At 45.1% G+C, this 15,168-nt stretch overlaps 5 protein-coding genes across 5 annotated transcripts; 4 read left to right on the top strand and 1 right to left on the bottom strand.

Annotated features, from left to right (window-relative positions):
* Positions 1 to 1,250: 1,250 nt before the first annotated feature.
* On the top strand, positions 1,251 to 3,714 carry TRUGW13939_10870 (uncharacterized protein; the record flags this gene model as incomplete). The annotated part of the gene is made up of 10 exons (XM_035493980.1): positions 1,251 to 1,479; positions 1,539 to 1,600; positions 1,667 to 2,439; positions 2,518 to 2,552; positions 2,648 to 2,784; positions 2,838 to 2,855; positions 2,912 to 3,238; positions 3,306 to 3,327; positions 3,390 to 3,549; positions 3,627 to 3,714. The coding sequence occupies 10 exons, from the start codon at positions 1,251 to 1,253 to the stop codon at positions 3,712 to 3,714; spliced, it is 1,851 nt and encodes a 616-aa protein (XP_035349873.1).
* Positions 3,715 to 5,623: 1,909 nt separating this feature from the next.
* On the top strand, positions 5,624 to 7,567 carry TRUGW13939_10871 (uncharacterized protein; the record flags this gene model as incomplete). The annotated part of the gene is made up of 4 exons (XM_035493981.1): positions 5,624 to 5,862; positions 5,919 to 6,189; positions 6,241 to 6,583; positions 6,636 to 7,567. 4 exons carry the CDS (start codon positions 5,624 to 5,626, stop codon positions 7,565 to 7,567), a joined length of 1,785 nt encoding a protein of 594 aa, XP_035349874.1.
* A 663-nt stretch (positions 7,568 to 8,230) lies between these two features.
* On the bottom strand, positions 8,231 to 9,780 carry TRUGW13939_10872 (uncharacterized protein; the record flags this gene model as incomplete). Its single annotated transcript, XM_035493982.1, has 3 exons — positions 8,231 to 8,935; positions 8,991 to 9,677; positions 9,736 to 9,780. 3 exons carry the CDS (start codon positions 9,778 to 9,780, stop codon positions 8,231 to 8,233), a joined length of 1,437 nt encoding a protein of 478 aa, XP_035349875.1.
* Positions 9,781 to 10,170: 390 nt separating this feature from the next.
* TRUGW13939_10873 (uncharacterized protein) lies at positions 10,171 to 10,860 on the top strand (the record flags this gene model as incomplete). Its single annotated transcript, XM_035493983.1, has 1 exon — positions 10,171 to 10,860. One exon carries the CDS (start codon positions 10,171 to 10,173, stop codon positions 10,858 to 10,860), a length of 690 nt encoding a protein of 229 aa, XP_035349876.1.
* A 478-nt stretch (positions 10,861 to 11,338) lies between these two features.
* On the top strand, positions 11,339 to 15,131 carry TRUGW13939_10874 (uncharacterized protein; the record flags this gene model as incomplete). The annotated part of the gene is made up of 7 exons (XM_035493984.1): positions 11,339 to 12,118; positions 12,257 to 12,275; positions 13,757 to 13,930; positions 13,983 to 14,363; positions 14,427 to 14,539; positions 14,608 to 14,668; positions 14,743 to 15,131. The coding sequence occupies 7 exons, from the start codon at positions 11,339 to 11,341 to the stop codon at positions 14,949 to 14,951; spliced, it is 1,737 nt and encodes a 578-aa protein (XP_035349877.1). The 3' UTR covers positions 14,952 to 15,131.
* Positions 15,132 to 15,168: the final 37 nt, after the last annotated feature.

Below are 15,168 nucleotides of genomic sequence, written 5' to 3' on the forward strand. Positions count from 1 at the left end.
ATGGCTACGAATTATCCGAACCTGATAGCATGGGCTGATCGATTCTCGAAACGGCAGTCAATTATTCGGCCTCGCGGGCGTCATTCGAAAGTCTGAAAAGGCAATGAAATTTTCGGGATTGTTCGTCCTTGGAAAGTATTTGGAATAATAGATTAGAGACAAGGGACTGCTTTAAAAATCTTGATTATTCACGTTTTCTAGACGCGGAATTTTAAACCCCATATGGTACGTAGATGGTACTTCGTATTGGCTAGGCAAGTCTACAGCTGTCACGTTTCAAAAGCCGGTCGGTTTGGAAATTTCTGACCAAGCCTTCAAGTATCTCTACAACAATAACTAGCTAGTTAATCAAGGAGGCTTGCGTCCAGTGTGACTTCAAAGAGTTCTATGGCGCGACAAGACTCGAAGTACGTGCACATGTATTCGCTGAAAACGGTTCCCTATATTAATCTGCTCCTCGCTATTATCTACGGACTTGAACGAGCTAATTAATGCTAGCTTAAATACTTAATACTAGTACTATATGCTCAGTTTGTAGCATCTAAGCGAATTCCTCATACCCGGTGGCCAACAGCGACATGGGTGGGATGGGGCCAGTTTGACCCCAATCTTGCCTTCTGGCCGATTTGCCTTGAACCTACGCATAGTACGACTGCTCTTTAGGGCCACACCCTGTTTCTCTGAGAACTGTGCGTGGTGCATCGGTTAGGCTCATCGGGAACCGCTCCAAGCTATTTCACAAGTCATATTGATTCATTCATAGGCTGCGATTCCCAAATATATCGTATATGTGGAGAATAACTGGAAATTGATTGTCGTTCAGTTAGTTAGTCCCTAATTTATTCTTAGCCTTCAGAGCGGGCATCTTCGCCTCTTTCAGCTAGATTGCTGGGCTTGAGATCGGGGTGTGCCTAGTGGGCACGCTTGGCCAATTTTCATCCAATAAGCCGAGAATTTGAGATAGCCTCATGGCCAGAGTAAGCATAAACCTTGTGATTCAGGTAGTCAGTGCTGACTTTCCATATGTAACGCTGAGCAGATAAATAGAATGCTTGTCAACATTTCGCTCATTTTCAGTCCAGTTCCAACCAATAATAGTTGTCAGCTTCCTGAAGACCGCTAAAAGCCAGGCGGCACTCTCGGAATGATCTCCAAATAAATATGCCAATGTTGTCTTCTCGACTACGTCCCTCTTGGTGAGGCTCTTAGCCACAGAAATCTGCCTGTCTTTTCATAATAATATTATACAAATGCGGTGTTCATTACACCATTATATCTGGTTGGGAATAGTCGCAGCGGCCTCCCAGGCAGTTGCTGACGTTTTACAATTCACAAATGTGACCGCTGGAAACCCTGTGAAGCCGGGCACTGAGCTGCGCATTCTGTGCGTTGGCGATTCCATCACCGTGGGGTATCGAAGCGACAAAGATGGAGGCGATGGAAACGGTTATCGGCTTAGGCTATTCGATGATTTGTACAGTAAGAAATGAGAGACAGACATTTCACCGTATCACTTGTAATACTAACAGACAACGCAGAAGATAATGTGACCTTTGCTGGAAATCAGACGTCGGATGGAACGATGATTGGGGGGTACTTCGTAGGTTAAATCCTGATTTTCATTACTTGGAAGTGGTCGCTGTTTTAACCGCCTTGCTATTATTAGGGCGCGTGGTCTGGGAAAACCATCCAATACATAGCAGACCATATTGGACCCGCTTTGGAGCAACGCCCCAACATTGTACTCATACATGCTGGTACAAATGACATGAACCCAAACCCATCCATCTCAACAGAGGGAAACGATCCGACCGGAGCTTCACAACGCCTAGGAGCCCTTGTTGACCAAGTGATACAAGCATGTCCTAATGCTGTAATTCTAGTGGCCATGATCATAAACACCTGCGACGATACCCAGGAACCACAAACTCGGAAATATCAAGGGTTAATACCAAACGTGGTGCAACAGCGAAGTGACAACGGATCTCACGTCCTGGCCGTGGACTTTACAACATTTTCTACAAGTAATCTTCACAGCGATGATTGTATCCACCCAACCAATGCGGGTTACCGACTTTTTGGTGATTACTGGTACGATTTCATCACGCAGATTTCCAGTGACTGGATACATACTCCAGTTGGGCCTGATCCACACCGCACTGACGGGATATATGCGAACGGTGGCTTGGATAAGAACATTCCAGCCCCTGACATCGGAACAAACCTCGTCCAGATTTCCCCGAGTGAAAATGTGACATCCGCGGCGATAATTGCAGAAAAGAACGGACAAGTCAATCGTAACCCTAATCCTATCCGGACCGCCACTGGGGGAAATTTCCAGAATGGTCTCAGCCGTGATGACGATTGGAAATATCACATGAACTGGACAGAGCCTGCCAAGGTTGCTGATGGACTTGGATTGGATCGTCATTATGTTAGGTAGGCCTTTGAAAGAACCTCACAGACGTCATCACTAAATAACTCGGATCAAACGCTGAACTGACACTGGTAAAACAGTAGACTTTACGACATGGATGGGGATGGCAAAGCTGGTAAGCTCTATTTTCTCTTTCCCGATGCCTAATAATTTATTCTTATTATCCTATGGATCCTTCATTGGTTTAAATTCTACTGAGAGGTTATTCAGATTATGTATGGCTCGACCCAATGACCGGAGAGGTAACATGTTGGCTAAACAAGCTTCCTGACCCATGGACACCGGCTGGAACAAATGGTGGCGTAATTGCCAGTGGAGCAGGAGCAGAGAACTCTGTCTTTATTGCTGTATGATAACCTTCACAAGACCAAAGAACGGAGTTCGCTGATACACATTTTAGGATATGAACGGCGATGGGGTATGCATCAACGTAAAAGTCTACTTTTCTTTCACTAACACCCCTTTGTGTAATAGCTCGCAGACTACATGGTAGTAGATCCCAGTGATGGGGCAGTCTCAATATGGTGGAATTATGGGTCTGACGACAGTTGGGATAACGGATGGAAGTTCGTTGGGGGCGGGCAAATCGCCTCTGGCGTTCCCCACGCGAACTGGGTAACTCTGCGATTCCCAGATATTAACGGTGATGGAAGAGCAGATTATGTGTACATTGGCGAAGGTGGTGCCCTCAAACATTACATGAACACCGGAACAGCTGGGGGGCAAGATGTTGTCTTCATCGATCAAGGAGGTATCTTCAATGGAGCTACATCTAACATTACCAAAATCGTTTTTGCCGACGTCAGTTCCCGAAACAATTCCCCAAAACAGTTTTCCCTATGATAGCTAATAAGCAGTGACGATATAGATCAACGGAGATGGACGTGATGGTGAGTCCATAAAAAATATGTGGACCTACTGGAATTTTGCTAATCTGTGATGGGCACCAAAGACTATCTCATCTGGGATGAAGACGGCGGCCTCAGTGGCTTCCTTAATCAACCAACACAGAACGAAGGAGTGCCACAGTTTGTCAGCCAAGGATCCGCGAAATCTCTTGCCACTGGGAACTCCCAGAACCCTACGTTCCTCTGGTTGGCTGATATGGATGGGTCAGTAGCACTTTAACCACGTCTAACACACCAGACACAAGACAACATAAATTTACTAATGCTTTCGATAATATTAGTGATGGTAAGGGTGATTATGTCTACATCGACGAAGACCATGGTGCCTTATTTGTGTCATATAATAAAGGAGACGTCGACACTAGCTAGAATGCTCATCAACACTAGAAATGTGGGAATGCGGATACCGTTTAGTGACCGTTTGAAACGTTCCGCATAATACACATGCGTGACCATTGCAGATGACAATACGTATATAATTTTATAAGCGCAGCAACATTCTATCACATATTGACAACGTAGTGACATTGCAAACATTGGCTCTCGCAAAAACCGGTGTTGGTAAATGGCCTTCGATTCGCTGATAATGTTGGCGATCACTTATACTCCTATAATCGCTCTTTGCTGGAGCTTCTGGAATAAACTAGCAGGCCGATTATAGTTAGCTTGACCCAGCCACCGGGGCCCCAACAGTCTGGTGAGTTATAAATATAGAGGCTGTGGCCTACCTATTTGACCTTTTATGTCGACAAAAACGTGTGTCATTAACGAGGGCCACAGCATCCACGGTGGTGGGCCTTCTTCATCTAGCTCTGTTGGATGGGCCTGGACTCGGGGGAATATCAGCTCCCCAGTTAGCTCCAGTGGGGTTCCAGTATCCCAGGTCCACTTTGGCGATATAAATGGGTTACGCACTAGTAAAAATTTCTTCTCTTTGGTATAAGGAGAAACAAAAAATTAATCTGTACATGTGAGTATCCTAATCTATAGTTGATTGTAGTGACGGAAAAGATGATTATCTTACACTCAATCCGGAATCGGCGGTAACGGCTTCGTACTTAAAGCAAGTCGGCGATGGCATACCGTGAAATTCCATCGGCTCCATCCGGGACTGGGCTTGAGCTAGGTCCTGGAGCTAACGAATCGCTGACATCGAGATTCGATGGGGCAACTGTTGCGCTGAAAAAAATTTCGTTCTTCAAACGTTACATTCAGCCTAACCTATTCAACAGTATGGTGCTTATATTTACCTGCACGCAAATGGCAGTACCACCATGTCAATTAAATGTTGATATCGAAATACTCACACGCCTGATACTTCTTTTACGGGTTGGGCTGCGCTCCCAGAAGCAGACGCCGCTAGCATTAGCCAAAAGCATCAAGAGATTCAATTTTACGACATTACCAAAGCTCGAGGCTCTCCATGAATCCCGTTAGAATCAATAATTACTCGAATACCGACGGAAACATAGACTATTTTTGGACGAGCGCCGTCAATGGCTCCGTCCAAGTCTTTTTCGACAACTCTCTCAATCAATCGATATGGCTAATGGAATACACGAGTCATACATCCGGTATGATATTTTGTTGAGCATGACTTGCTCGCATTATATCGTGGCCGACTCGGAAAATGGTACTATGGCCGCGCAGCTAATAGATGTGATCCACAAAACATCGTTCCAAAGGCAAAGAAAGCCTAGTACCAATCGTAGTCTAATCGATATCTTATTTACCCAATAATTGCAATATCTTCTGGCAGTGAGATCGCTTTCCATGTAAAATTCTTCCTCGGATTTGGCCGAGGGCTCTATCGTAAAAACAGCTACCATAAGCGAAGTACAGGTAATTGAAAAGGGTCCGGCTTTAATTCCAGTGTCTCGTTTAATATTTTGTGTAGGCTGACGTCACCCTAAGAGACTAGTTTAGTGTCCCACAATGGAGCGTGGGTAAGGCATTTATTGGTCTCCTCGGGACTGATTGATAAATTTCATCCCGTATCAGATGATCTGATTAGATTGCAGTTCTCCTCTCGTCCAATCGTTACTTTTTCTAGTGGAGCCGAAGTAACACCCCATAGTAAATGTCGCAGCGTTTTGTCCAATTGCTAACATTTGAAGCCTAGTTTATTGTTGGGAGGACGCTCTAAAAGCCGACTTCGGCATGGAAAGTGAAAAATAATAACGCTAGCTTTATGAAATGCCAGGGTCTATAAGGACGGGATTGCCGACATTCTCTACCATCTAGAATCTATTTTTTTCTCCATTCAAGTTCTAAAACAATGGTCGTCTTTGCCAGGCTTCGAGCAATGTTCCGCCTATCGGCAGGCAATAATGAGCCAAGCGTCGATCCGCTGGAAAACTCGCCAGAAGAAAAGAAGGGCAGCTCTGCTTCCGCAAACAAGATTGACGAAGAATCGCGCGCGGAACTTCCAAGCCAGGATCTCCAACGTGGTATTCAAGATGTCGAAGCCGTGACATTATCGTGGTCCAAGGCCTCCTTAATCGCGGTCTTTGCAAAGTAAGCCAATACACGCCGGAGACAGCGATTACGCCATGCTAACATCGTTTTCACAGCATATGGATGCTTTATTTTGTCAATGCAATGCAGAGTTCCACTCTCTATAACCTGACTTCTTTTGTCACGAGTGATTTCTCCGCTCATTCTCTTTTAAATGTCATCCCCATTGTTTCCAGTACCATGTCCGCAGCAACATACATCCCCTTGGCCAAGGTTATGGACGTTTGGGGCCGCGCCGAGGGCTTCCTCATCATGGCAACATTCTCGACCTTGGGCTTGGTTCTTATGGCAACTTGCAACAATCTCGCCACTTTTTGTGCCGCAAATGTAAGAACGCAGCGCCACCTTTTGAACTCATCTTTCTAATTTGATTGCTAGGTTTTTTACACCATTGGTTTTGGGGGTATCACATATTGCGTAGATGTGATTACTGCAGACGCATCTAAGTTGAAGAATCGAGGCTTAGCATATGCTTTCACATCTTCTCCATACATCATTACCGCATTTGCCGGGCCAAAAGCGGCAGATCGGTTCTACTATGAAGTGAGCTGGCGATGGGCTTTCGGCTGCTGGGCTATTGTATTTCCAATCGTTGCGGCCCCTTTATATGTGGTGCTGAAGTACAACCTTCGCAAGGCTAAAATCACGGGCATTGCGCGTCATGAAACAGTGCCCCGAACAGTTTTGCAGGCGACCTGGCATTATATTAGCGAATTCGATAGTGAGTACATTCTCTCTCCAACTTACTGATTTAAATACTGATTTCCGTATAGTTATTGGAGTGATATTGTTCTCAGCTGGTCTCACGCTGTTTTTTCTACCGTTCAGTATCGCGGATAATGCCCCTAATGGATGGGCATCTGACTACATAATTGCCATGCTTGTCGTCGGCTTCGTCTGCCTGTTCTTGTTTGCTCTATTCGAAAAATTCTTGGCTCCAAAGCCAATGTTCAAATTCAGCTTCCTAACCAATCGAACCGTCATCGGAGCTTGTCTATTGGATGCGACATACCAACTTTCTTATTACTGCTGGAATAATTATTACACGTCGTTCTTGCAGGTGGTTAACGACTTGACACTGGCGGAAGCTGGCTATGTTAATAACACTTTCGACGTTGTTTCTGGTGTGCTCCTGTTGTTTGTCGGTTATCTGATCCGAAGGACTGGCTATTTCAAGTGGCTTCTATACGTCGCCGTCCCACTATACATCTTCGCCCAAGGATTAATGATCTATTTCCGCCGTCCCAACCAGTCCGTTGGTTATCTTGTCATGTGCGAAATTTTTATCTCCATTGGTGGTAGCATATTCATTATCGTCGAACAGCTCGCAATCCTGGCTGCGGTTGACCATCAACATGTTGCTGCTGCCCTTGCTTTGTTAAATGTAGTCGGAACTGTTGGCGATGCTGCAGGATCTACAATATGCGCAGCAATATGGACAAATACATTTGAAAAGGCGCTCATCCGTTATCTGCCAGAATCAGCCATGGCGAATTTGGACTATATCTACGAACGGCTCGACATACAGCTTGAGTATCCTGTAAAAAGCTTAACCCGAGAAGCCATACAAAACGCATATGCCTATTCACAGATGAGAATGCTAGCTGTGGGAACTGGTATCATGGCTCTTGCATTTATTTGGGTCCTTATGATCCGAAACATTCACCTGGGCAAGGTTGATCAAGTCAAGGGCATGGTATTCTAGAAGAGTAGGGAGACAAGAGTTACTATTTATTGCGAGCTGCTACGATATGTTTAACAGAGAATTTAAGTATTGACATGCATGCCAAAATGTGAAAGTCATGTACTTGTTTTTGTCCTTCGCAATAACCTGGTTTTACGTTGACATACAGGGCAAAGAACCCCCAATAGATAGTTAGAAGCTATTTTTTCAAAGGATTTGACATAATAGTGTTATTTGTGAAAATGAATGACTTTAATGGAATGCCGAGAACTTTTTTAACTTCATCATTCGATACGCTTCAAATAGTCAAAAATACAGCTACGGCGTATTCCTTCCAACACTTTGAATATCGGAAACCTATTTCTTTATTCGACAACTGAAAAATATTCCCAACTATTGATCGGTTGGGGGTCGACAGGTGCATTTCTGACTGGGTACCGCTATCTCCCGGTACACCGTTACAAGTCATGGAGGAATATTAACAGGCACCCTGGTGTCACTTAGACGACCCGGGAGGCTGTAAGAAAAATAATAAGCTCTTTCTCACATGTTAATAACCAAGGCTCTCACAGCGCCATTTCTGCACTGGCGAAGGATATGTCTAGGGCGTGTTGATGGATAGATTAAAAACCAGCTCATTTGTTCGAAAACGATAACCATAGGCTTCAGATACGATGATGGTATTCAGCCAATGCCGTAGATTAGACGAAGAGCCAACGTATCCCACCATGCTATCTGGCCATTCTCCGCCATAGGAGAGCACTGCGCTAATGCCCATGTTGGCAGTAAAGAACGGCATCGCCCCTCAGTGAGACCAGGAAGTTCCGCAACAGCCTGGCCAAAGCATGGTAAGCACAAAACTTCACGTAGTTTACTTTCAAGGAAACCACATTCATTTAACAGACTTTCCAGTTGGTTTGCTTCGATTCCCATAGGTCCCTCTAGAGATAGTAGGTATATACCTCGCAAGATCTTCAGTTCTGCTAACGTGAGTAATAACGATAGAGCTATGAATTCAGCAGCGAGAAATGTGAACTCTTCCTTTGGAAAGAAGCCCTGCAATGGATAGAAGAGCTCGATTTCTTTATCCAAACTTTCGCCGCTGCCATTCTCCCATGAATTGAGTATGTTCATTTTCAGATGAGCTGCTTGCCACTCTATCAACCGCGCGTACAACTGACGACAGAGAAGCCGGAAATTGGTGAGTTTTATGCCATCTAAAACCCCCGCGCTAGGATCTTCTGGGAGAAATGCGTACACGGCTGTCAAATTGACAGCGATGTCGTGCAATTGATCGCGCGGCGTTTTTAAAAATTCGCCCCATGGGAGCGACATCCATTCCGGGCGGGCAAGAAATGTAGTTTCTCTGTTCGACAGTGCAAAGTGAACCTTGAAAAATAAGTTAATTCCGGGCAATTTTCAGGGGTTAAAGAAGAGGGCGTACAGCCATTTCGCGGATTCTTCTGAAGACTGACAGTAAACCAGCCCCCCGGAAAGATTCCGGTGCTTGTCCCTGCATAAGAGCGAGGGTACCTTTCAGGTGCCCAGCCCAACCGGAGTCATAAATTTTCGTAGGCGCTTGCTGGGCACCCTCAAATAGCGTGAATATCAACGATGTGACAACAAGATGAGAGCGGCTTCTTCCATTCTTATTGTCTTGTAGGAGCCGGCGGAAAATTTGTAAGCTCGTGCTATATGCTGAGAGACTAAAAACCCGATACTCGTTACTGCACTCGGAAATCGACATGCGCATTGTTGCGAGCGAAATCAGAGCCATATCAAGCGCACGATTCTGAAGGCCAAGCTTCGCAACACCTGCACTCCACACGTCTGGAGTCCGGCCGTACTTAACGTGAAATTTTCTCCATAGCATGGTGAAGTGGTTTTGAAAATCTCCAGAGGGTAAATCAAGGATGCGTAGCGATACGGTATAGTCATTGTCATGCTTGTTTACAGGGGTCACTTCTGCGTTTTTCGCAAACGTGATAGCCTTCCCAATTATCGGTTTTAGTGGCTTTGCAATGCTGCGAGAGTTCAGGTTGACGAAAACAGCGTTCTCTCGTGAAGCATAGCCTCCGCATTGGCGGTTGGCTTTGATACAAGTTTTGCACTGTGGCTTTGCTCGATCACACTGTCCACAGCGAAGTCAGCCCGAGATGTAAAGCCAGAGAGAGTCGACACCCACATACTGCTTTCTTGCGCATTCGACACGTCAGACAAGGCGGATCCATCATTAGCCGGAGGTGAAGTGATATCAGCAGCGTGCCTGCTTGCCATTCCGAGTTGTCATTTGCGCGCTACAGATACATCAAGTGGCACCAGTACTCATAACACAAGTAACTATGCCAAGGATAGACACTAACCTCTCTCTCCACGGTCTTTTAGTAGATACGTAGGCGACAAATGCTGCAGCTAATCCGCGATTGTACTGTGCTCGTTGATGATAAATACACGGCCGGGTATGACAGAAATTTTGTTGCTCGTTGGGGCATTCCGGACTGCGATGCCCCGCACTAGCCGGTTTTCATACAAGAGGGCGTTCATCGCCAGTTTTCTTGTGTTTTTATTAATTGACATCTTGTTTTCCCACCGGTTTTCTTAAGCCTGCACATATCCTGCACACAATGTCGGAAGAAACGCCGATTCGATCATGCGTTCTGGTCTTTGACGGCATGGACTTGGTCGATTTTGTGGCGCCGTTGGAAACCCTCAACCATGCTTACAAGAAAGACACAAAGACCTTTGAAACTCTAATCTCTACCGTGGTGGCCGCTCCCACCGAAGAAGTCATGACAAAACAGGGCGTTGCAATCAAGAGGCAGATTTCCTGGGAGCAGGCCGCGGCGTCTCTGGCAGACTACGACATCCTAGTGGCCCCCGGCTCGTTCTTAGTGGAAACCATGGCAGTGTGTAACGATCCGGACTCTCCATTTCTTAAAATGCTCAAGGACTTCAGCGCATTGCCTGCAAGCACAAGCAAAACCGGCCAGCGCATCCTGCTCTCGATCTGCAGCGGCTCTTTCTTCCTCGCGGCGGCCGGTCTTTTGGACGGCCGAAGAACCACCACGCACTATACCATGATCCCCCAGCTCGAGGAGCTTGCGGCCAAGTTCGGGAAAACCGAGATTTCTCGCCACATCTTCGTCGATGCCGGCTTGCTGGATAGCGGTGTTCGAATGATATCGTCCGGCGGCCTCACCAGCGGTTTCGATGCGACTCTATATACACTAGAACTGGTGTGTGGGGAAGAATGCGCTGCATTTGCAGCCGACGTGCTTGAACATCCATGCCGGAAATCCCAGGCACTGTTCTAGTCTCGCTAAATAGTCAATTCTCTTCGTCATAACTTGAATCCTACAAACAATTCGGATAGGGGAGACGTGCTAGGCCATGTCGATGACAAATAAAGGCTAGTCAGCAGCTCAAAAGTAGACCAATTCCAAACAATCCAACTACTTCTTTCATCCCGATAGGGCATTGATAGCATTTCGCTTTTTGTTGAGGGTGGCGCGCAGTGTTGTGCACCACCAGTGTGACTGCTGCGATGTCCCAAAACGGCAAAGACAAGGCGCCGCTCACTTACCGAATCCGGCATTTGATACCGCGCCTAAACTGGTTCCGCACCGCATTTTTTGATACTTCCAATTAGCATCGAATTCCATGGAAGCGCACAAATGGCACATATAAACGAGCGTCCCATCCATTGATCAATTTACATCCAACAAATACTTTCTCTTCATCCATCAATTCCAATTGCCCTTAAAAGAGAAAGAAACCTGCGACTCGTTCATCATGCAATCCTTATCCCTCAAAACCTCTCCCGACACAGAGATTCATTTCACAATTTCTAAACCCCTTTCAACACCAGAGGACCAAGTTACCTCTCCGCTCCTGGTTTTCCTCCATTACTGGGGTGGCTCAAGCGCGACATGGCACAAGCTTACCTCATATGAATCGCCATCGTCTCTTAGCAATGACTACCCTTGCATTGCCATCGACCTTCGTGGATGGGGACAATCCTCAGGGCCTTCGAGTGCACCGGACCACTCGATCACACCCACGGCCTCGGATGTTATTTCAGTCCTGACGCACCTAAACACCGATCCGACTACCGCCCATATTTTTAAAAATGGAATCATTATTGTCGGCCATTCTATGGGAGCAAAGGTTGCACTAGCGACCCTCAATCGAGTTCCTGATGCTTCACTCGGCCTTGTCAAGGGCTTAGTTCTGGTTGCACCATCGCCACCAACTCCCCTTATACTACCCCCTGATATGAGCGAGCAACAACGCCAGGCATACAATAGCGAAGAGTCGATAAGATGGACGGCCGAAAATGTTCTTTCCAGTAAAGAAAGTCTTACTGACGACGATTTTTCCATCATTTTGCGCGACAGTTCAAAAGGAAATACCTTTGCAAAAGATGGGTGGCTCCTGCATGGAATGCAAGAGGACATTTCTCTCGACGTGAAAAATGCTGGCTTGCGACCGGCTGCGAAAGGACTTAAGATTCAGGTTCTAGCCGGAGAACTTGACATTGTTGAGCAGAAAGATCGAGTGGAAAAAGATATTGTACAAGTTCTTCGATCTAATGGGTTCCATGTTTCCTTTACAGTGTTGAAGGGCATAAGACATTTGATTCCATTGGAAGACCCTGAAACGATCTCCCATGCTATTTCCGCTATCATCACTGACTGATGGGGGTTATAGTTTCTTCTTTCTGAGGGCTGTAAAAGCTCCATTTTGCGTATAGACGGAGTTCTTTCTTCTACTCTCCAAAAAAGGCCAGTTTCTTTCTATAATGACATGTTTAATCCAAATTCCGAAAGAAGCCTTCGTCTACATTGACTCCTATTGTAACTAGAAACCATTAGAAATTAGCCCTTCGATGGGAATTATTATTGATATTCCCTTAAAAATATTGCTATATCTAATAGTTACTATCATTTCTCCCCTTCAGCCTAGAATAATTTGCATGTGTCGGTCTATAGCTCCTATTATCTAATGATGCTTGTGGTGGTAAGGTTTTAAGTTTTCAAGCCTTCTGCAGTTAAAAAGGGCGAGAAATTTCGACGGTCCCTTAATTTTCTTATGATTTCAAGTATTTAGAAGTTAAATATTACTTTTATTTTGTCATACCAAATTTACTGAAACAATCCATACTATTCAGGATAATGTCTAGGTATTTCTTTGTTTACCATGTTAGATATATGGCTCTTCCATCCAGCGAGCTTCTTATTCAATCGTCCTTCTAGTAGTTTAAGGGGGAATCGAAGTAGAGATAATGCAAATTTAATCTACCACAAGCACAAGCACAAATAAGACAATATTTCCAGAAAGGCGCCAACGATGGAGTGACGTCCTTTTTCTTAGCATGGATTTTTGGCAACCGAAGGGAATTGCCGGTCCAGTTTGGAACCATATTTTTATAGTAAAAGTATTCAACAGGAACATAGATAGACGCAGCACCAAGTGAATTTTCATTCAATCGCTAATTATTAGTCCCATTCGTGTTACACACCTTGAATAATAATTACTCAATACAGATCTTGAAGTTTGGCAGAAGTAAATTTATTGATTGATATTCAACGTTGTCTCTTCCAGGGCTGAATTTTTCTCGCCGTGGACTTGTTAAAAGTGGCTCTTTGTACTCCATACAGAGTATTCTGTATTATTATAACATCTTCACTTCGTTCCGTTATTAATCTCTCCGATGTGATCAGCACAAAATGGCCCCATCGGGCCCCTGGTTTAACGCGATTTGGCGAATGGATCTCATCTTGCAACGCCTATGGATTATATTATTGGTCAGAATATTACTCCCTAGGAATAGAACCACATCTGTCGCCAGATTACTGAGATTAGCCGTGGAGCTAGAACATAGAATAGCATCAAACAAATCTAGGAATGTATTTTCGCACCTGTTAGCTATTTCGTTGGTGATGTCGGATACAGACCGATTTTCATGGAACCTATTTATTTATCATAAGAAAAAAGAACATTGTATTACTCGGCATTGTGAAGAAAGCAAAAAAGTAAGACCTTCGCAGCGTAGTATTTTGTGTACGAAACGCCTCAAAAGCTAGACTATTATTAGGTGTTTCCCGTTAGGGTAAATGCGGTTACTGGTCGCAAATTATTATTATGCCCAGGCTGACAGTAAGAGGCCCCTTCTTGAACTAAGCTTATTCAACGTTTCTGACTTATAAGTGGTATCTTCCACGCGACTGGGATCCCCGTTCCGTGTGAACTCCTCGCGCTTTGACTTAGTAAAACACGAATTCATTATTATTATTATGTTGCCAAAGCTATTAATATCCAATGCGGCAAGCGTTGTCGTCCTAGGCAGCGTCTTGGTCGATGCTACCGGGGCACTCAAGCAAGGTATAAATCAGTGGCTTTTTTTTTACGCGAAATACTGACAAATTTCCCCAAGAGGTGCGCTACAGACGCAGTAACAGCACTCTTACCCCGAACGGCAAAAAGGCCGGCAGTGCCGGTGGCAATGCAGTATCTTTCTGGGAGCCACATCTTGGTTGGTGGTACGACTGGAACCCTGAACAATCCAGCAGTCATGATACCGAGTATGTCCCAATGCTATGGGGTGATGGCGATGCCAGCGACGAAGATGCGCAAAGATATCAGGAGTTCCAAAATCTAGACACCACCCCGACGTATTTATTGGGATTCAACGAGCCCGATTGCTCTCCTCCTGATTCATCGAGTATTGATGAAGATAAGGGCGCTCAAGTGTGGAATTATTTGATCGCTCCTTGGGGTCAGAAGGGCGTATTACTCGGCAGCCCTGCAATGTGTAGTAAGTCTGAAGGCGCTCAATAAACCTTACAATGCTAGTCCTAATTGATTTTTCTTTTCAAAGAGCAAGCCGATGAAGACTGGTTGGCTCCTTTTGAGTCTCAGATAAGCACAGATTGGGATTTTACTGCGATTCATGTGTACAAGAATAGCATAGATGGAGTCAACAAAGATTTGGTATGTTACCCTTTTCCGATGATCCATACCAGCTGGTGGCATGAAATACTAATTTATCGATACTATAGGACCACTATTGGAGCACGTACGGCAAACCAATCTGGGTGACAGAATTTGGATGTGTTGATGGTGAGCTATTTCGCATTCTTTATAATCAATACCTTCGCATGAATTTGATCAACTCTAACAAAATCATCGAGTAGACCAAAATGGGTTTACCCCATGCACTGACCAAAGTGAGATTAACTCATTCATCAGCGGCATTGTCGACCTGTTTGAAAGCGACGATCGTATCTACGCGTACGCCTACACCGATGGCAATGGACTGGGAGATGTATGGCCCCCGACCAGTAATGGTGAGCTGACTGAAAGTGGCCAAACTTATCTCAGTGCAATCAGCAAGTATTCGTGAGGTCTGGCAGAAGGGTAATCATTTGCATACTTAAATACATCTCGCTGTTGCTTCACAGCAAGAAACTCTTGTCCAAAATAGCATGAAGTGAAATTAATACTTGTATTCGCGATGGCCACTTGAATGTTGGAGCTATTCATATCGATAATTGTGTTCATCGCACTTTTAGAGAAACATTAGACCGGGACCGGGTTTAACGACAGATTCTTTCTCTTCG

The sequence above is a fragment of the Talaromyces rugulosus genome, chromosome VI, assembly GCF_013368755.1.
Source record: "Talaromyces rugulosus chromosome VI, complete sequence".
In the NCBI taxonomy this organism is placed as follows: Eukaryota; Fungi; Ascomycota; class Eurotiomycetes; order Eurotiales; family Trichocomaceae; genus Talaromyces; species Talaromyces rugulosus.